Raw genomic sequence first — 23,586 nt, 5'->3', positions numbered from 1 at the left:
ATAGATCTGCTGCTACTACTACCACCACTACTACTACTAATAGATCTGCTACTACTACCACTGCTAATATATCTGCTGCTGCCACTACTACAACTAATATTACTTCTACTATTACCACTACTCCTAATAGATATGCTGCTGCTACTACTACATCTGCAGCCACTACTACTACTATTACTACTACTACTGCTACTACTACCACCACCACTATTACTACTACTATATCTGCAGCCACTACTACTACTACCACTATTATCACTACTACTTCTTCTATTACTACTACTATCACTACTACTACCACCAATGCTACTACTACTACTAATACCCCTACTATCACCAATACTGCTACTACTATAACTACTACTACCACCCCTACTACCAGCAATACCACTACTTCTACTACTACCACTACCACCTACCCTTTCCACATCCACACTGCGCTGCTGCTGCTACTATTACTACTAGTACTACTACCACTACTATCAAGATCTGGTACTACTACTACTTACCACTACCACCACTAATAGATCTACTACTACCACTACTAATAGATCTACCACTACTACTAATATATCTGCTACGTCTATTACTACCACTACTATTAATAGATCTGCTACTACTACCACTACTAGATCTGCTGCTACTACTGGTACTACTACCACTAAAAGATCTACTACTACCACTACTAGATCTGCTGCTACTACTAGTACTACAACCACTAATAGATCTACTTCTACCACTACTAGATCTGCTGCTACTACTAGTACTACTACCACTAATAGATCTACTACTACCACTACTAGATCTGCTGCTACTACTACTACCACTAATAGATCTACTACTACCACTACTAGATCTGCTACTACTACTAGTACTACTACCACTAATAGATCTACTACTACCACTGCTAGATCTGCTGCTACTACTAGTACTACTACCACTAATAGATCTACTACTACCACTACTACTAATAGATCTGCTACTACTACCACTATTACTACTAATAGATCTACTACTACCACTACTAATAGATCTACCACTACTACTACTAGATCTGCTGCTACTACTAGTACTACTACCACTAATAGATCTACTACTACTACTAATAGATCTGCTGCTACTACTAGTACTACTACCACTAATAGATCTACTACTACCACTACTAGATCTGCTGCTGCTACTACTAGTACTACTACCACTAATAGATCTACTACTACCACTGCTAGATCTGCTGCTACTACTACTAGTACTACTACCACTAATAGATCTACTACTACCACTACTAGATCTGCTGCTACTACTAGTACTACTACCACTAAAAGATCTACTACTACCACTACTAGATCTGCTGCTACTACTACTAGTACTACTACCACTAATAGATCTACTACTACCACTGCTAGATCTGCTGCTACTACTAGTACTACTACCACTAATAGATCTACTACTACCACTGCTAGATCTGCTGCTACTACTACTAGTACTACTACCACTAATAGATCTACTACTACCACTACTAGATCTGCTGCTACTACTACTAGTACTACTACCACTAATAGATCTACTACTACCACTGCTAGATCTGCTGCTACTACTACTAGTACTACTACCACTAATAGATCTACTACTACCACTACTAGATCTGCTGCTACTACTACTAGTACTACTACCACTAATAGATCTACTACTACCACTGCTAGATCTGCTGCTACTACTAGTACTACTACCACTAATAGATCTACTACTACCACTGCTAGATCTGCTGCTACTACTACTAGTACTACTACCACTAATAGATCTACTACTACCACTGCTAGATCTGCTGCTACTACTAGTACTACTACCACTAATAGATCTACTACTACCACTACTACTAATAGATCTGCTACTACTACCACTATTACTACTAATAGATCTACTACTACCACTACTAATAGATCTACCACTACTACATCTGCTGCTGCTGCTGCTACTAGTACTACTACCACTAATATATCTACTACTACTAATAGATCTGCTGCTACTACTAGTACTACTACCACTAATAGATCTACTACTACCACTACTAATAGATCTACCACTACTACATCTGCTGCTGCTACTAGTACTACTACCACTAATATATCTACTACTACTAATAGATCTGCTGCTACTACTAGTACTACCACCACTAATAGATCTACTACTACCACTACTAGATCTGCTGCTGCTACTACTAGCACTACTACTACCACTGCTAGATCTGCTGCTACTACTAGTACTACTACCACTAATAGATCTACTACTACCACTACTACTAATAAATCTGCTGCTACTACTAGTACTACTACCACTAATAGATCTACTACTACCACTACTCGATCTGCTGCTACTACTAGTACTACTACCACTAATAGATCTACTACTACCACTACTAGATCTGCTGTTACTACGAATACTATTACCACTAATAGATCTACTACTACCACAACAACTATTAATAGGTCTGCTACTACTACCACTACTACAACTAATAGACCTACTACTACTAATAGATATGCTGCTGCTACTAGTACTACTACCACTAATAGATCTACTACTACCACTACTAGATCTGCTGCTACTACTAGTACTACTATCACTAATAGATCTACCACTACCACTACTAGATCTGCTGCTACTACTAGTACTACTACCACTAATAGATCTACTACTACCACCACTAGATCTGCTGCTACTACTAGTACTACTACCTCTAATAGATCTACTACTACCACTACTACAACTAATAGACCTACTACTACTAATATATCTGCTACATCTATTACTACTACTAATACTACTAGATCTGCTACTACTACTACTACTATTAACAGATCAGCTAATACTACCACTACTATTAATAGGTCTGCTACTACTACTACTACTACTATTACCACCTACCCTTTCCACATCCACACTTCACTACTGCTGCTGCTACTTCTAGTACCACTACTACTACCACAACTACTTGATCCCATACTAAGCTTCACTATTGCCATGTTCCCCCTTCCCTGTGTGGGGGGGCCCGGCTGCTGCCAGCAATGAAGCAGGCTGAGGGGGGTGCGACCTGTCAGCGGAGCCTGGCGTATTTTTGATGACCTGCACTGAAGACAGCCATCAGCGTAGAGGAAAGTGCACGGATAGTAGGACCATACGGGACACTATACAGCCGATCCTCCGCAGGAGGCACAATATCCTTAATGGCTTGACAGGGAGAGCTGCAGACCCACTAAATCCCAGGGTCACTGCGCATCTGGCATCCAAAAGTCTGCAGAAATCCCAAGCCAGTACCGGCCAGTGTGAGGTAGAGAAGTGATATACGAGAACTGCGCTCTATGGAGAGATCACCCGGCCAGTATGAGATCGTCCCAACCAGTGTGAGGTAGAGAAGTATGAGATCGTCCTAACCAGTGAGAGGTAGAGAAGTGATATACGAGAACTGCGCTCTATGGAGAGATCACCCGGCCAGTATGAGATCGTCCCAACCAGTGTGAGGTAGAGAAGTGATATACGAGAACTGCGCTCTATGGAGAGATCACCTGGCCAGTATGAGATCGTCCTAACCAGTGAGAGGTAGAGAAGTGATATACGAGAACTGCGCTCTATGGAGAGATCACCCGGCCAGTATGAGATCGTCCCAACCAGTGAGAGGTAGAGAAGTGATATACGAGAACTGCGCTCTATGGAGAGATCACCTGGCCAGTATGAGATCGTCCCAACCAGTGTGAGGTAGAGAAGTGATATACGAGAACTGCGCTCTATGGAGTGATCACCCGGCCAGTATGAGATCGTCCTAACCAGTGTGAGGTAGAGAAGTGATATACGAGAACTGCGCTCTATGGAGAGATCACCCGGCCAGTATGAGATCGTCCTAACCAGTGAGAGGTAGAGAAGTGATATATGAGAACTGCGCTCTATGGAGAGATCACCTGACTAGTATGAGATCGTCCCAACCAGTGTGAGGTAGAGAAGTGATATACGAGAACTGCGCTCTATGGAGAGATCACCTGGCCAGTATGAGATCGTCCTAACCAGTGTGAGGTAGAGAAGTGATATACGAGAACTGCGCTCTATGGAGAGATCACCCGGCCAGTATGAGATCGTCCTAACCAGTGAGAGGTAGAGAAGTGATATATGAGAACTGCGCTCTATGGAGAGATCACCTGACTAGTATGAGATCGTCCCAACCAGTGTGAGGTAGAGAAGTGATATACGAGAACTGCGCTCTATGGAGAGATCACCTGGCCAGTATGAGATCGTCCCAACCAGTGTGATATGCGAGAACTGCGCTCTATGGAGAGATCACCTGACTAGTATGAGATCGTCCCAACCAGTGTGAGGTAGAGAAGTGATATACGAGAACTGCGCTCTATGGAGAGATCACCCGACCAGTATGAGATCGCCCCAACCAGTGTGAGGTAGAGAAGTGATATACAAGAACTGCGCTCTATGGAGAGATCACCCGGCCAGTATGAGATCGTCCTAACCAGTGTGAGGTAGAGAAGTGATATACGAGAACTGCGCTCTATGGAGAGATCACCTGACTAGTATGAGATCGTCCCAACCAGTGTGAGGTAGAGAAGTGATATACGAGAACTGCGCTCTATGGAGAGATCACCCGGCCAGTATGAGATCGTCCCAACCAGTGAGAGGTAGAGAAGTGATATATGAGAACTGCGCTCTATGGAGAGATCACCCGGCCAGTATGAGATCGTCCCAACCAGTGTGAGGTAGAGAAGTGATATACGAGAACTGCGCTCTATGGAGAGATCACCCGGCCAGTATGAGATCGTCCTAACCAGTGTGAGGTAGAGAAGTGATATACGAGAACTGCGCTCTATGGAGAGATCACCCGGCCAGTATGAGATCGTCCTAACCAGTGAGAGGTAGAGAAGTGATATATGAGAACTGCGCTCTATGGAGAGATCACCTGACCAGTATGAGATCGTCCAACCAGTGTGAGGTAGAGAAGTGATATACGAGAACTGCGCTCTATGGAGAGATCACCTGGCCAGTATGAGATCGTCCCAACCAGTGTGAGGTAGAGAAGTGATATACGAGAACTGCGCTCTATGGAGAGATCACCTGGCCAGTATGAGATCGTCCCAACCAGTGTGAGGTAGAGAAGTGATATACGAGAACTGCGCTCTATGGAGAGATCACCCGGCCAGTATGAGATCGTCCCAACCAGTGTGAGGTAGAGAAGTGATATACGAGAACTGCGCTCTATGGAGAGATCACCTGGCCAGTATGAGATCGTCCCAACCAGTGTGATATGCGAGAACTGCGCTCTATGGAGAGATCACCTGACTAGTATGAGATCGTCCCAACCAGTGTGAGGTAGAGAAGTGATATACGAGAACTGCGCTCTATGGAGAGATCACCTGGCCAGTATGAGATCGTCCCAACCAGTGTGATATGCGAGAACTGCGCTCTATGGAGAGATCACCCGACCAGTATGAGATCGCCCCAACCAGTGTGAGGTAGAGAAGTGATATACGAGAACTGTGCTCTATGGAGAGATCACCTGGCCAGTATGAGATCGTCCCAACCAGTGTGAGGTAGAGAAGTGATATACAAGAACTGCGCTCTATGGAGAGATCACCCGGCCAGTATGAGATCGTCCTAACCAGTGTGAGGTAGAGAAGTGATATACGAGAACTGCGCTCTATGGAGAGATCACCTGACTAGTATGAGATCGTCCCAACCAGTGTGATGTAGAGAAGTGATATACGAGAACTGCGCTCTATGGAGAGATCACCTGACCAGTATGAGATCGTCCCAACCAGTGTGAGGTAGAGAAGTGATATACGAGAACTGCGCTCTATGGAGAGATCACCTGGCCAGTATGAGATCGTCCAACCAGTGTGATGTAGAGAAGTGATATACGAGAACTGCGCTCTATGGAGAGATCACCTGACCAGTATGAGATCGTCCCAACCAGTGTGAGGTAGAGAAGTGATATACGAGAACTGCGCTCTATGGAGAGATCACCCGGCCAGTATGAGATCGTCCCAACCAGTGTAAGGTAGAGAAGTGATATACGAGAACTGTGCTCTATGGAGAGATCACCCGGCCAGTATGAGATCGTCCAACCAGTGTGAGGTAGAGAAGTGATATACGAGAACTGCGCTCTATGGAGAGATCACCTGGCCAGTATGAGATCGCCCCAACCAGTGTGAGGTAGAGAAGTGATATACAAGAACTGCGCTCTATGGAGAGATCACCCGGCCAGTATGAGATCGTCCCAACCAGTGTGATGTAGAGAAGTGATATACGAGAACTGCGCTCTATGGAGAGATCACCTGGCCAGTATGAGATCGTCCCAACCAGTGTGAGGTAGAGAAGTGATATACGAGAACTGTGCTCTATGGAGAGATCACCTGGCCAGTATGAGATCGTCCAACCAGTGTGATGTAGAGAAGTGATATACGAGAACTGCGCTCTATGGGGAGATCACCCGGCCAGTATGAGATCGTCCCAACCAGTGTGAGGTAGAGAAGTGATATACGAGAACTGTGCTCTATGGAGAGATCACCTGACCAGTATGAGATCGTCCAACCAGTGTGATGTAGAGAAGTGATATACGAGAACTGCGCTCTATGGAGAGATCACCCGGCCAGTATGAGATCGTCCCAACCAGTGTGAGGTAGAGAAGTGATATACGAGAACTGTGCTCTATGGAGAGATCACCTGACCAGTATGAGATCGTCCCAACCAGTGTGAGGTAGAGAAGTGATATACGAGAACTGCGCTCTATGGAGAGATCACCTGACCAGTATGAGATCGTCCAACCAGTGTGAGGTAGAGAAGTGATATACGAGAACTGCGCTCTATGGAGAGATCACCTGGCCAGTATGAGATCGTCCCAACCAGTGTGAGGTAGAGAAGTTATATACGAGAACTGTGCTCTATGGAGAGATCACCTGACCAGTATGAGATCGTCCCAACCAGTGTGAGGTAGAGAAGTGATATACGAGAACTGCGCTCTATGGAGAGATCACCTGACCAGTATGAGATCGTCCAACCAGTGTGAGGTAGAGAAGTGATATACGAGAACTGTGCTCTATGGAGAGATCACCCGGCCAGTATGAGATCGTCCCAACCAGTGTGAGGTAGAGAAGTTATATACGAGAACTGCGCTCTATGGAGAGATCACCTGGCCAGTATGAGATCGTCCAACCAGTGTCATGTAGAGAAGTGATATACGAGAACTGCGCTCTATGGAGAGATCACCTGACCAGTATGAGATCGTCCCAACCAGTGTGAGGTAGAGAAGTGATATACGAGAACTGCGCTCTATGGAGAGATCACCCGGCCAGTATGAGATCGTCCCAACCAGTGTGATGTAGAGAAGTGATATACGAGAACTGCGCTCTATGGAGAGATCACCTGGCCAGTATGAGATCGTCCCAACCAGTGTGATGTAGAGAAGTGATATACGAGAACTGCGCTCTATGGAGAGATCACCTGGCCAGTATGAGATCGTCCCAACCAGTGTGAGGTAGAGAAGTGATATACGAGAACTGCGCTCTATGGAGAGATCACCCGGCCAGTATGAGATCGTCCCAACCAGTGTGATGTAGAGAAGTGATATACGAGAACTGCGCTCTATGGAGAGATCACCCGGCCAGTATGAGATCGTCCCAACCAGTGTGAGGTAGAGAAGTGATATACGAGAACTGCGCTCTATGGAGAGATCACCCGGCCAGTATGAGATCGTCCCAACCAGTATGAGGTAGAGAAGTGATATATGAGAACTGTGCTCTATGGAGAGATCACCTGACCAGTATGAGATCGTCCCAACCAGTGTGATATGCGAGAACTGCGCTCTATGGAGAGATCACCTGACCAGTATGAGATCGTCCCAACCAGTGTGAGGTAGAGAAGTGATATACGAGAACTGCGCTCTATGGAGAGATCACCTGGCCAGTATGAGATCGTCCCAACCAGTGTGATGTAGAGAAGTTATATACGAGAACTGCGCTCTATGGAGAGATCACCCGGCCAGTATGAGATCGTCCCAACCAGTGTGAGGTAGAGAAGTGATATACGAGAACTGCGCTCTATGGAGAGATCACCTGACCAGTATGAGATCGTCCCAACAAGTGTGATGTAGAGAAGTGATATACGAGAACTGCGCTCTATGGAGAGATCACCTGGCCAGTATGAGATCGTCCCAACCAGTGTGAGGTAGAGAAGTGATATACGAGAACTGCGCTCTATGGAGAGATCACCTGACCAGTATGAGATCGTCCCAACCAGTGTGAGGTAGAGAAGTGATATACGAGAACTGAGCTCTATGGAGAGATCACCCGGCCAGTATGAGATCGTCCCAACCAGTGTGAGGTAGAGAAGTGATATACGAGAACTGCGCTCTATGGAGAGATCACCTGACTAGTATGAGATCGTCCCAACCAGTGTGATGTAGAGAAGTTATATACGAGAACTGCGCTCTATGGAGAGATCACCTGGCCAGTATGAGATCGTCCCAACCAGTGTGATGTAGAGAAGTGATATACGAGAACTGCGCTCTATGGAGAGATCACCTGACCAGTATGAGATCGTCCCAACCAGTGTGAGGTAGAGAAGTGATATACGAGAACTGCGCTCTATGGAGAGATCACCTGGCCAGTATGAGATCGTCCAACCAGTGTGAGGTAGAGAAGTGATATACGAGAACTGCGCTCTATGGAGAGATCACCTGACTAGTATGAGATCGTCCCAACCAGTGTGATGTAGAGAAGTGATATACGAGAACTGCGCTCTATGGAGAGATCACCCGGCCAGTATGAGATCGTCCAACCAGTGTGAGGTAGAGAAGTGATATACGAGAACTGTGCTCTATGGAGAGATCACCTGGCCAGTATGAGATCGTCCCAACCAGTGTGAGGTAGAGAAGTGATATACGAGAACTGCGCTCTATGGAGAGATCACCTGACCAGTATGAGATCGTCCCAACCAGTGTGAGGTAGAGAAGTGATATACGAGAACTGCGCTCTATGGAGAGATCACCTGGCCAGTATGAGATCGTCCTAACCAGTGTGAGGTAGAGAAGTGATATACGAGAACTGCGCTCTATGAAGAGATCACCTGACCAGTATGAGATTGTCCCAACCAGTGTGATGTAGAGAAGTGATATACGAGAACTGTGCTCTATGGAGAGATCACCTGGCCAGTATGAGATCGTCCAACCAGTGTGAGGTAGAGAAGTGATATACGAGAACTGCGCTCTATGGAGAGATCACCCGACCAGTATGAGATCGTCCCAACCAGTGTGAGGTAGAGAAGTGATATACGAGAACTGCGCTCTATGGAGAGATCACCTGACCAGTATGAGATCGTCCCAACCAGTGTGATGTAGAGAAGTGATATACGAGAACTGCGCTCTATGGAGAGATCACCCGACCAGTATGAGATCGTCCAACCAGTGTGAGGTAGAGAAGTGATATACGAGAACTGCGCTCTATGGAGAGATCACCTGACTAGTATGAGATCGTCCCAACCAGTGTGATGTAGAGAAGTGATATACGAGAACTGTGCTCTATGGAGAGATCACCTGACCAGTATGAGATCGTCCCAACCAGTGTGATGTAGAGAAGTGACATACGAGAACTGCGCTCTATGGAGAGATCACCTGACCAGTATGAGATCGTCCCAACCAGTGTGAGGTAGAGAAGTGATATACGAGAACTGTGCTCTATGGAGAGATCACCTGACCAGTATGAGATCGTCCCAACCAGTGTGAGGTAGAGAAGTGATATACGAGAACTGCGCTCTATGGAGAGATCACCCGACCAGTATGAGATCGTCCCAACCAGTGTGATATGCGAGAACTGCGCTCTATGGAGAGATCACCCGACCAGTATGAGATCGTCCCAACCAGTGTGAGGTAGAGAAGTGATATACGAGAACTGTGCTCTATGGAGAGATCACCTGACCAGTATGAGATCGTCCCAACCAGTGTGAGGTAGAGAAGTGATATACGAGAACTGCGCTGTATGGAGAGATCACCTGACCAGTATGAGATCGTCCCAACCAGTGTGAGGTAGAGAAGTGACATACGAGAACTGCGCTCTATGGAGAGATCACCTGGCCAGTATGAGATCGTCCCAACCAGTGTGAGGTAGAGAAGTGATATACGAGAACTGCGCTCTATGGAGAGATCACCCGGCCAGTATGAGATCGTCCCAACCAGTGTGATATGCGAGAACTGCGCTCTATGGAGAGATCACCCGACCAGTATGAGATCGTCCTAACCAGTGTGATGTAGAAAAGTGATATACGAGAACTGTGCTCTATGGAGAGATCACCTGGCCAGTATGAGATCGTCCTAACCAGTGTGAGGTAGAGAAGTGACATACGAGAACTGCGCTCTATGGAGAGATCACCCGGCCAGTATGAGATCGTCCCAACCAGTGTGAGGTAGAGAAGTGATATACGAGAACTGCGCTCTATGGAGAGACAGCTTACCTCTGGGTGGCACCAGATAGACAGCTTACTTCTAGGAAGTATCAGAGAGACAGCTGACTTTTAGATGGCATCAGAGAGACAGCTGAATTCTAGGTGGCATCAGAGAGACGGCTTACTTCTAGAGGGAACCTGATAGACAGCTTACTTATAGGGGGAACCTGATAGACAGCTTACTTATAGGGGGAACGGAGAAACAGGTGGCGGTGTAATGCTTTGCAGAATCCAGTAGACACATGGTGGTGGAGGTGCAGTGCTCTGCAGACCCTCCTGTACTTATCAGCCTGAGGGTTCTTCAACAGCCGCCCCTTTCCCACATGGTGCCTGCAAATAAACATCAGCTCCCAGCAGCCCTCGCCATAGGTGTAAGGTAGAGGGCAAATCGTGTTCAATGCTGCAAACCTCCTTGCCCACCTCCAATAATATATAAATCAGAGAGGAGGGGGAGATGAATGGTCCTCCACTGCACAGTGCTATATGAAGCAGCAGGGAGGGGGAGATGAATGGTCCTCCAATACACAGTGCTATATGAAGCAGCAAGGAGTAGGAGATGAATGGTCCTCCAATACACAGTGCTATATGAATCAGAGAGGAGGGGGAGTTGAATGGTCCTCCACTACACAGCCCTATGTGAATCAGCATGAAGGGGGAGATGAACGGTCCTCCACTTCATAGTCCTATATGAAGCAGCAGGGAGGGGGAGATGAATGGTCCTCCAATACACAGTGCTATATGAAGCAGCAAGGAGTAGGAGATGAATGGTCCTCCAATACACAGTGCTATATGAATCAGAGAGGAGGGGGAGTTGAATGGTCCTCCACTACACAGCCCTATGTGAATCAGCATGAAGGGGGAGATGAACGGTCCTCCACTTCATAGTCCTATATGAAGCAGCAGGGAGGGGGAGATGAATGGTCCTCCAATACACAGTGCTATATGAAGCAGCAAGGAGTAGGAGATGAATGGTCCTCCAATACACAGTGCTATATGAATCAGAGAGGAGGGGGAGTTGAATGGTCCTCCACTACACAGCCCTATGTGAATCAGCATGAAGGGGGAGATGAACGGTCCTCCACTTCATAGTCCTATATGAATCAGCAGGGAGGGGGAGATGAATGGTCCTCCACTGCATAGTCCTATATGAATCAGCGAGGACGGCTAGATGAATGGACCTCCACTACACAGTGCTATATGAATCAACGAGGAGGGGGAGATGAATGGTCCTACACTGCAGTGTTTCCCAACCAGTGTGCCTCCAGCTGTTGCAAAAACTACAACTCCCAGCATGCCCGCACAGCCAAAGGCTGTCCGGGCATGCTGGGAGTTGTAGTTTTGCAACAGCTGGAGGCACACTGGTTGGGAAACACTGCTCTACTGTGCAGTCCTGTATGAATCAGCAAGAAGAGGGAGATAAATGGTCCTCCACTGTGCAGTCCTATTTGTATCAGTGAGGAGGGGTAAATGAATGGTCCTCCACTACACAGTGCTATATGAATCAGAGAGGAGTAGGAGATGAATGGTCCTACACTGTACAGTCCTATATGAATCAGCAGGGAGGGGTAGATGAATGGTCCTCCAATACACAGTGCTATATGAAGCAGCAAGGAGTAGGAGATGAATGGTCATCCACTACATAGTGCTATATGAATCAGCGGGGAGGGGGAGATGAATGGTCCTCTACTACACAGTGCTATATAAATCAGCAAGGAGGGTGAGATGAATGGTCCTCTACTACAAAGTGCCATATGAATCAGCAAGGAGTAGGAGATGAATGGTCATCCACTACATAGTGCTATATGAATCAGCGGGGAGGGGGAGATGAATGGTCCTCCACTAGACAGTGCTATATGAATTAGCGAGGAGGGTGAGATGAATGGTCCTCCACTAGACAGTGCTATATGAATCAGCAGGGAGGGGTAGGTGAATGGTCCTCCAATACACAGTGCTATATGAATCAGAGAGGAGTAGGAGATGAATGGTCCTACACTGTACAGTCCTATATGAATCAGCGAGCAAAGGTAGATGAATGGTGGTCCACTACACAGTCCTATGTGAATCAGCAGGGAGGGGGAGATGAATGGTTCTCCATGACACAGTCCTATATGAATTAGCAGGGAGGGGGAGATGAACGATGCTCCACTACACAGTGCTATATGAATCAGCGGGGAGGGGGAGATGAATGGTCCTCCACTGCATAGTCCCATATGAATCAGCGAGGAAGGCTAGATGAAAGGACCTCCACTGCACAGTCCTATATGAATCAGCTAGGAGGGGGAGATGAATGGTCTTCCACTGCGCAGTCCTATATGAATCAGAGAGAAGGGGTAGATGCATGGTCCTCCACTACACAATGCTATATGAATCAGCGGGGAGGGGGAGATGAATGGTCCTCTACTGTGCAGTCCTGTATGAATCAGCGAGAAGAGGGAGATGAATGGTCCTCCACTGCGCAGTCCTATATGTATCACTGAGGAGGGGTAGATGAATGGTCCTCCACTACACAGTCCTATATGTATCAGTGAGGAGGGGTAGATGAATGGTCCTCCACTACACAGTCCTATATGTATCAGTGAGGAGGGGTAGATGAATGGTCCTCCACTACACAGTGCTATATGAATCAGCGGGGAGGGGGAGATGAATGGTTCTCCGTTACACAGTCCTATATGAAATAGCGGGGAGGTGGAGATGAATGATCCTCCACTACACAGTACTATATGAATCAGCGGGGAGGGGGAGATGAATGGTCCTCCACTGCATAGTCCTATATGAATAAGCGAGGAAGGCTAGATGAAAGGACCTCCACTGCACAGTCCTATATGAATCAGCAAGGAGGGGGAAATGAATGGTCCTCCACTGCACAGTCCTATATGTATCAGTGAGGAGGGGGAGATGAATGGTCCTCTACTAAACAGTCCTATATGAATCAGTGGGTTGGGAGAGATGAATGGTCCTCTACTGCACAGTCCTATATAAATCAGCGAGGAGGGAGAGATGAATAGTCCTCCATTACACAATCCTATATGAATCAACAAGGAGGGGGAGATGAATGGTCTTCCATTACACAGTCCTATGTGAATCAGCGGAGAGGGGGGATGAATGGTCCTCCACTACACAGTGCTATATGAATCAGCAAGGAGGGGGAGATGAATGGTCCTCCATTACACAGTCCTATGTGAATCAGCGGAGAGGGGGAGATGAATAGTCCTCCATTACACAATCCTATATGAATCAACAAGGAGGGGGAGATGAATGGTCCTCCATTACACAGTCCTATATGAATCAGCAAGGAGGGGGAGATGAATGGTCCTACACAGCGCAGTCCTATATAAATCAGCGAGGAGTAGGAGATGAATGGTCCTCTACTGCACAGTGCTATTTGAATCAGAGAGGAGTAGGAGATGAATGGTCCTACACTGCGCAGTCCTATATGAATCAGCAGGGAGGGGGAGATGAATGGTTCTCCATTACACAGTCCTATGTGAATCAGCAGGGAGGGGGAGATGAATGGTTCTCCATTACACAGTCCTATATGAATTAGCGGGGAGGTGGAGATGAATGATCCTCCACTACACAGTGCTATATGAATCAGCGGGGAGGGGGAGATGAATGGTCCTCCACTACACAGTCCTATGTGAATCAGCAGGGAGGGGGAGATGAATGGTCCTCCAATACACAGTGTTATATGAAGCAGCAAGGAGTAGGAGATGAATGGTCCTCCACTAGACAGTGCTATATGAATCAGAGAGGAGGGGGAGTTGAATGGTCCTCCAATACACAGTGCTATATGAATCAGAGAGGAGGGGGAGTTGAATGGTCCTCCACTACACAGCCCTATGTGAATCAGCATGAAGGGGGAGATGAACGGTCCTCCACTGCATAGTCCTATATGAATCAGCAGGGAGGGGGAGATGAATGGTCCTCCACTGCATAGTCCTATATGAATCAGCGAGGACGGCTAGATGAATGGACCTCCACTACACAGTGCTATATGAATCAACGAGGAGGGGGAGATGAATGGTCCTACACTGCAGTGTTTCCCAACCAGTGTGCCTCCAGCTGTTGCAAAAACTACAACTCCCAGCATGCCCGCACAGCCAAAGGCTGTCCGGGCATGCTGGGAGTTGTAGTTTTGCAACAGCTGGAGGCACACTGGTTGGGAAACACTGCTCTACTGTGCAGTCCTGTATGAATCAGCAAGAAGAGGGAGATGAATGGTCCTCCACTGTGCAGTCCTATTTGTATCAGTGAGGAGGGGTAGATAAATGGTCCTCCACTACACAGTGCTATATGAATCAGAGAGGAGGGGGAGATGAATGGTCCTCCACTGCACAGTCCTATATGAATCAGAGAGGAGTAGGAGATGAATGGTCCTACACTGTACAGTCCTATATGAATCAGCAGGGAGGGGTAGATGAATGGTCCTCTAATACACAATGCTATATGAAGCATCAAGGAGTAGGAGATGAATGGTCCTCCACTGCACAGTCCTATATGAATCAGCAGGGAGGGTGAGATGAATGGTCCTCTAATACACAATGCTATATGAAGCATCAAGGAGTAGGAGATGAATGGTCATCCACTACATAGTGCTATATGAATCAGCGGGGAGGGGGAGATGAATGGTCCTCCACTACACAGTGCTATATGAATCAGCAAGGAGTAGGAGATGAATGGTCCTCCACTGTGCAGTCCTATATGAATCAGCGGGGAGGGGGAGATGAATGGTCCTCCACTACACAGTGCTATATAAATCAGCAAGGAGGGTGAGATGAATGGTCCTCTACTACAAAGTGCCATATGAATCAGCAGGGAGGCGTAGGTGAATGGTCCTCCAATACACAGTGCTATATGAATCAGAGAGGAGTAGGAGATGAATGGTCCTACACTGCACAGTCCGATATGAATCAGCGAGCAAAGGTAGATGAATGGTGGTCCACTACACAGTCCTATGTGAATCAGCAGGGAGGGGGAGATGAATGGTTCTCCATTACACAGTCCTATATGAATTAGCAGGGAGGGGGAGATGAATGGTCCTCCACTACACAGTGCTATATGAATCAGCGGGGAGGGGGAGATGAATGGTCCTCCACTGCATAGTCCCATATGAATCAGCGAGGAAGGCTAGATGAAAGGACCTCCACTGCACAGTCCTATATGAATCATATGTATCAGTGAGGAGGGGTAGATGAATGGTCCTCCACTGCACAGTCCTATATGAATCAGCTAGGAGGGGGAGATGAATGGTCTTCCACTGCGCAGTCCTATATGAATCAGAGAGAAGGGGTAGATGCATGGTCCTCCACTACACAATGCTATATGAATCAGCGGGGAGGGGGAGATGAATGGTCCTCTACTGTGCAGTCCTGTATGAATCAGCGAGAAGAGGGAGATGAATGGTCCTCCACTGCGCAGTCCTATATGTATCACTGAGGAGGGGTAGATGAATGGTCCTCCACTACACAGTCCTATATGTATCAGTGAGGAGGGGTAGATGAATGGTCCTCCACTACACAGTGCTATTTGAATCAGAGAGGAGGGGTAGATGAATGGTCCTACACAGCACAGTGCTATATGTATCAGTGAGGAGAGGTAGATGAATGGTCCTCCAATACACAGTGCTATATGAATCAGAGAGGAGTAGGAGATGAATGGTCCTACACTACACAGTCCTATAAGGAATCAGCGAGATGGGGGAGATGAATGGTCCTCTACTGCACAGTCCTATATCAATCAACGAGGAGTAGGAGATGAATGGTCCTCTACTGCACAGTGCTATTTGAATCAGAGAGGAGTAGGAGATGAATGGTCCTACACTGCGCAGTCCTATATGAATCAGCAGGGAGGGGGAGATGAATGGTTCTCCATTACACAGTCCTATGTGAATCAGCAGGGAGGGGGAGATGAATGGTTTTCCATTACACAGTCCTATATGAATTAGCGGGGAGGTGGAGATGAATGATCCTCCACTACACAGTGCTATATGAATCAGCGGGGAGGGGGAGATGAATGGTCCTCCACTACACAGTCCTATGTGAATCAGCGGAGAGGGGGAGATGAATGGTCCTCCATTACACAGTTCTATATGAATCAGCAAGGAGGGGGAGATGAATGGTCCTCCATTACACAGTCCTATATGAATCAGCAGGGAGGGGGAGATGAATGGTCCTCCACAGCGCAGTCCTATATAAATCAGCGAGGAGGTGGAGATGAATGGTCCTCCACAGTGTAGTCCTGTATAAATCAGCGAGGAGGTGGAGATGAATGGTCCTCCACAGCGTAGTCCTGTATGAATCAGCAAGGAGGGGGGGATGAATGGTCCTCTACTGCACAGTCCTATATAAATCAGCGAGGAGGGGGAGATGAATGGTCCTCCACAGTGCAGTCCTGTATGAATCAGCAAGGAGGGGGAGATGAATGGTCTTCCACTGCACAGTTCCATATGAATCAGTGAGGAGGAGAAGATGAATGGTCCTCCACAGCGTAGTCCTGTATGAATCAGTGAGGAGGGGGAGATGAATGGTCCTCCACTGCACAGTCCTATATGAATCAGTGAGGAGGGGTAGATGAATGATCCTCCACTACACAGTGCTATATGAATCAGCGGGGAGGGGGAGATGAATGGTCCTCCACTACACAGTCCTATGTGAATCAGCAGGGAGGGGGAGATGAATGGTTCTCCATTACACAGTCCTATATGAATTAGCGGGGAGGTGGAGATGAATGATCCTCCACTACACAGTGCTATATGAATCAGCGGGGAGGGGGAGATGAATGGTCCTCCACTGCATAGTCCTATATGAATCAGCGAGGAAGGCTAGATGAAAGGACCTCCACTGCACAGTCCTATATGAATCAGCAAGGAGGGGGAAATGAATGGTCCTCCACTGCACAGTCCTATATGTATCAGTGAGGAGGGGGAGATGAATGGTCCTCTACTAAACAGTCCTATATGAATCAGTGAGGAGTAGGAGATGAATGGTCCTCCACTACACAGTGCTATATGAATCAGCGGGGAGGGGGAGATGAATGGTCCTCCACTACACAGTCCTATGTGAATCAGCAGGGAGGGGGAGATGAATGGTTCTCCATTACACAGTCCTATATGAATTAGCGGGGAGGTGGAGATGAATGATCCTCCACTACACAGTGCTATATGAATCAGCGGGGAGGGGGAGATGAATGGTCCTCCACTGCATAGTCCTATATGAATCAGCGAGGAAGGCTAGATGAAAGGACCTCCACTGCACAGTCCTATATGAATCAGCAAGGAGGGGGAAATGAATGGTCCTCCACTGCACAGTCCTATATGTATCAGTGAGGAGGGGGAGATGAATGGTCCTCTACTAAACAGTCCTATATGAATCAGTGGGTTGGGAGAGATGAATGGTCCTCTACTGCACAGTCCTATATAAATCAGCGAGGAGGGAGAGATGAATAGTCCTCCATTACACAATCCTATATGAATCAACAAGGAGGGGGAGATGAATGGTCCTTCACTACACAGTCCTATGTGAATCAGCGGAGAGGGGGAGATGAATGGTCCTCCATTACACAGTCCTATATGAATCAGCAAGGAGGGGGAGATGAATAGTCCTCCATTACACAGTCCTATATGAATCAGCAAGGAGGGGGAGATGAATGGTCCTCCATTACACAGTCCTATATGAATCAGCAAGGAGGGGGAGATGAATAGTCCTCCATTACACAGTCCTATATGAATCAGCAAGGAGGGGGAGATGAATGGTCCTCCACAGCGCAGTCCTATATAAATCAGCGAGGAGGTGGAGATGAATGGTCCTCCACAGCGTAGTCCTGTATGAATCAGCAAGCAGGGGGAGATGAATGGTCCTCTACTGCACAGTCCTATATAAATCAGCGAGGAGGGGGAGATGAATGGTCCTCCACAGCGCAGTCCTGTATGAATCAGCAAGGAGGGGGAGATGAATGGTCCTCTACTGCACAGTCCTATATAAATCAGCGAGGAGGTGGAGATGAATGGTCCTCCACAGCGCAGTCCTGTATGAATCAGCAAGGAGGGGGAGATGAATGGTCCTCTACTGCACAGTCCTATATAAATCAGCGAGGAGGTGGAGATGAATGGTCCTCCACAGCGTAGTCCTGTATGAATCAGCGAGGAGGGGGAGATGAATGGTCCTCTACTGCACAGTCCTGTATGTATCATATGTATCAGTGAGGAGGGGGAGATGAATGGTCCTCCACTGCACAGTCCCATATGTATCATATGTATCAGTGAGGAGGGGTAGATGAATGGTCCTCCACTGCACAGTCCTATATGAATCAGCGAGGAGGGGGGAGATGAATGGTCCTCCACTTTGCAGTCCCATATGTATCATATGTATCAGTGAGGAGGGGGAGATGAATGGTCCTCCACTGCGCAGTCCCATATGTATCAGTGAGGAGGGGTAGATAAATGGTCCTCCACTGCACAGTCCTATATGAATCAGCAAGGAGGGGGAGATGAATGGTCCTCCACTGTTTAGTCCCATATGTATCAGTGAGGAGGGGTAGATGAATGGTCCTCCACTGCACAGTCCTATATGATTCAGCGAGGAGGGGGAGATGAATGGTCCTCCACTGTGCAGTCCCATATGTATCATATGTATCATTGAGGAGGGGTAGATGAATGGTCCTCCACTGCGCAGTCCTATATGAATCAGCGAGGAGGGGGAGATGAATGGTCCTCCACTAATGGTCCTCCACTGTGCAGTCCCATATGTATCAGTGAGGAGGGGTAGATGAATGGTCCTCCACTGCACAGTCCTATATGAATCAGTGAGGAGGGGGAGATGAATGGTCCTCCACTGTGCAGTCCCATATGTATCATATGTATTATTGAGGAGGGGGAGATGAATGGTCCTCCACTGCGCAGTCCTATATGAATCAGCGAGGAGGGGGAGATGAATGGTCCTCCACTGTGCAGTCCTGTATGAATCAGCGAGGAGGGGGAGATGAATGGTCCTCTACTGCGCAGTCCTATATGTATTAGTGAGGAGGGGGAGATGAATGGACCTCCACTGCAGAGTCCTGCATGAATCGGCGAGGAGGGGGAGATGAATCAACCTCCATTTTGCAGTCCTTTATGAAGTAGCGGGAGGGAAAGATGAATGGTCCTCCACTGCAGAGTCCTGTATGAATTAGCAAAGAGTGGGAAATGAATGGACCTCACCTGCACAGTGCTATATGAATCAGCGAGGAGGTGGAGATGAATGGACCTCACCTGCACAGTGCTATATGAATCAGCGAGGAGGTGGAGATGAATGGACCTCACCTGCACAGTGCTATATGAATCAGCGAGGAGGTGGAGATGAATGGACCTCACCTGCACAGTGCTATATGAATCAGCGAGGAGGTGGAGATGAATGGACCTCACCTGCACAGTGCTATATGAATTAGCGAGGAGGTGGAGATGAATGGACCTCACCTGCACAGTGCTATATGAATCAGCGAGAAGGTGGAGATGAATGGACCTCACCTGCACAGTGCTATATGAATCAGCGAGGAGGTGGAGATGAATGGACCTCACCTGCACAGTGCTATATGAATCAGCGAGGAGGTGGAGATGAATGGACCTCACCTGCACAGTGCTATATGAATTAGCGAGGAGGTGGAGATGAATGGACCTCACCTGCACAGTGCTATATGAATCAGCGAGAAGGTGGAGATGAATGGACCTCACCTGCACAGTGCTATATGAATCAGCGAGAAGGTGGAGATGAATGGACCTCACCTGCACAGTGCTATATGAATTAGCGAGGAGGTGGAGATGAATGGACCTCACCTGCACAGTGCTATATGAATTAGCGAGGAGGTGGAGATGAATGGACCTCACCTGCACAGTGCTATATGAATCAGCGAGGAGGTGGAGATGAATGGACCTCACCTGCACAGTGCTATATGAATCAGCGAGGAGGTGGAGATGAATGGACCTCACCTGCACAGTGCTATATGAATCAGCGAGAAGGTGGAGATGAATGGACCTCACCTGCACAGTGCTATATGAATCAGCGAGAAGGTGGAGATGAATGGACCTCACCTGCACAGTGCTATATGAATTAGCGAGGAGGTGGAGATGAATGGACCTCACCTGCACAGTGCTATATGAATCAGCGAGAAGGTGGAGATGAATGGACCTCACCTGCACAGTGCTATATGAATCAGCGAGAAGGTGGAGATGAATGGACCTCACCTGCACAGTGCTATATGAATCAGCGAGGAGGTGGAGATGAATGGACCTTACCTGCACAGTGCTATATGAATCAGCGAGGAGGTGGAGATGAATGGTCCTCACTTGCACAGTCCTATATGAATCAGCGAGGAGGTGGAGATGAATGGACCTCACCTGCACAGTGCTATATTAATTAGCGAGGAGGTGGAGATGAATGGACCTCACCTGCACAGTGCTATATGAATTAGCGAGAAGGGGGAGATGAATGGTCCTCACCTGCACAGTGCTATATGAATCAGCGAGAAGGTGGAGATGAATGGACCTCACCTGCACAGTGCTATATGAATCAGCGAGGAGGTGGAGATGAATGGACCTTACCTGCACAGTGCTATATGAATCAGCGAGGAGGTGGAGATGAATGGTCCTCACTTGCACAGTCCTATATGAATCAGCGAGGAGGTGGAGATGAATGGACCTCACCTGCACAGTGCTATATTAATTAGCGAGGAGGTGGAGATGAATGGACCTCACCTGCACAGTGCTATATGAATTAGCGAGAAGGGGGAGATGAATGGTCCTCACCTGCACAGTGCTATATGAATTAGCGAGAAGGGGGAGATGATTGGACCTGACCTGACTTGAAATTGCATCAAATATTCATCCTAAAAGTTGATAAAGTACCAAATCAAACCAATGAGTCACCAATTTTAGACATGAAGGAAAATGTTCCAATATCACATGTTTGGTGTGGCCTCCTTGTTTCTGGTAGTTGTTGATTTAGTCCTGCACATCAGCTTGGAGAAGTTTTAGCCCCTTGAATAGAACAGCTTCAGCTCTGCTATGTTGATGGTTTCCTCCCATGAACTTTCAGCTCCTTCCACAACATTTCTATTGGATTAAGGTCTGGACTGTGACTTGGCCATTCCAGAACTTTCCCTTTCATCCTTTTTAACCATTCTTTGGTAGAATGACTTGTGTGCCCAGGGTTGTTGTCTTGCTGCATGACCTATGTTCTTTTGAGATTCAGCTCAAGGACCGATCTCTTGACATTTTCCTTTAGAATTTCCTGGTATGATTTAGAATGCATTACTCAGTCAATGATGGTAAGCCGTCCGGGCCCAGATGCAGTAGAACAGGCCCAAACCATGATCTTACCCCATTGTGTGTCACAGATGGGAGTATGTTTTTATGCTGGATTTGGGGTTTTCCTTTCTCCAGACATATCGCTTCTCTTTTATACCAGAAAAGTATATTTTGGTCTCGTCCATCCACAGAACATTGCCCCAATAGCCTTCTGGATTGTTCAGGGGATCTTTAGAAACTGCAGATGAGCAGCAATGTTCTTTTGGAGAGCAGTTGTCTTCTCCTTGCAGTTCCATTATGGACACCATTGTAATTCACTGTCTTCATGATGGATGATGAGAAAGGTCTTTAGTTGCTTAGAGGTTATCTTGGGCTCTTTGTGACCCCGTGGACTATTACATGCCATGCTCTTGGTGTTATCTTTGTGTAAAAATGGAGGAAATTCAAGACCATTATTACCCTCTGCAGGACCAACAATCTGGCTGACTTTGGATTGGTGAAGTCTAAACTCTCTACAGATGGTTTTGTGACACTTTTCCAGCCTGATGAGAATCAAAAACTTTTCTTCTGAGGTCCTCAGAGATCTCCTTTGTTCCTGACATGATGCACATTCACAAACATGAAGATCAGACTTTCATAGATCCCTGTTCCCTTACATAACAGGTTGCCCGCTCACCCCACTGATTTTGGATTAGCAGATAATGTGAAGGGGTCTTCAATGTTCCCATACTTTTACCACACACATGTGATATTGGAGCTTTTTCCTCCAGGTCTAATATTTGTGGCTCATTTCTTTGATTTGGTTCTTTATCTACTTTTAAGACTTGTGTGAAATTCAGATTTTATTTTAGATCAAATTTATGTAGAAATATAAAACATTCTGAAGGGTTCACATGCTTTCATGCACCACTGTATGTTTTGTGAGGGTCTACAGTGGATGGGATGGAGAGTCTTCACCATGACTTGTGTTTTGTGGGGTCATCACTGTAGGGGGTGGAGGGTCTCATCATGACTTAGGTTTTATGGCGGTCATCACCATGTGGGGTGGTGGGTCTCATCATGACTTATGTTTTGTAGGAGTCATCACTATGTGGCGATTGCGGGTCTTCATCATGACATGTTTTCTAGGGGTTATCTCTGTGAGGGGTGGACGGTCTTCATCATGATTTATGGTTTATGGTGATCGCCACCATGCAGGATATAGGGTCTACATTATGACGTATGTTCTATTGTGGTCATTACTGTATGGGATGGAGGATCTTCATCATGACATGTTTTGTGAGGTCATAACTGTGGGGGGTGAAAGGTCTTCATCATGACTAAAGTTTAATGGTGGTCATTACCATGTAGGATGGAGGGTCTCTATCCTCACTAATGTTTTAAGGGGTTATTATCATGTGGGGTGGAGGGTCTCCCTCATAACTTCTGTTTTTCCGCTTCCTGCAGTGATTTATATCTGCGGCCCCCTGGAGATGTTCCATATGATCATGCTTCAGGCTTACAAGGAGAAGTTGACCAGTGGTGACTATGTCTTCTTCTATGTGGATGTGTTTGGTGACAGTTTACGTTCTGATGGGAGCAGAAATGCCTACAAGCCCTGGCAAAGCAACCAGACCCATGAGGAGGAGCTGAAGGAGGCTTTCAAGGTAAGGAGGACACAGACTTCTGTCATAAAGTAAGTGCACCCCACATTGATCTGGTGACAGCCTATAGTAAGAAATGCTCCCGCTGCAGCTAAGGGACAGCAATATGGTTGCCTTTCCAGTCTTCGATCTGTCACGATTCCTAGCATTATGAGAGAGGACAGCGGGTGACTGTGGCCATTT

General features: G+C 47.1%; 1 protein-coding gene across 1 annotated transcript in view; it reads left to right on the top strand.

The window, feature by feature from the left end:
• Positions 1-23,586, top strand: part of NPR2 (natriuretic peptide receptor 2) — a 239,603-nt gene that overhangs the window by 57,524 nt on the left and 158,493 nt on the right. Inside the window, exon 2 of the mRNA XM_040420641.1 lies at positions 23,207-23,406. Coding sequence (XP_040276575.1) covers positions 23,207-23,406 — 200 coding nt within the window. The remainder of the gene's footprint in view (positions 1-23,206; positions 23,407-23,586) is intronic.

The sequence above is a fragment of the Bufo bufo genome, chromosome 2 (genome assembly GCF_905171765.1).
Source record: "Bufo bufo chromosome 2, aBufBuf1.1, whole genome shotgun sequence".
Lineage (NCBI taxonomy): Eukaryota > Metazoa > Chordata > Amphibia > Anura > Bufonidae > Bufo > Bufo bufo.
The sequence above is the reverse complement of the archived record's forward strand: the minus strand, read 5'-3'. Positions and strand labels throughout refer to the sequence as shown.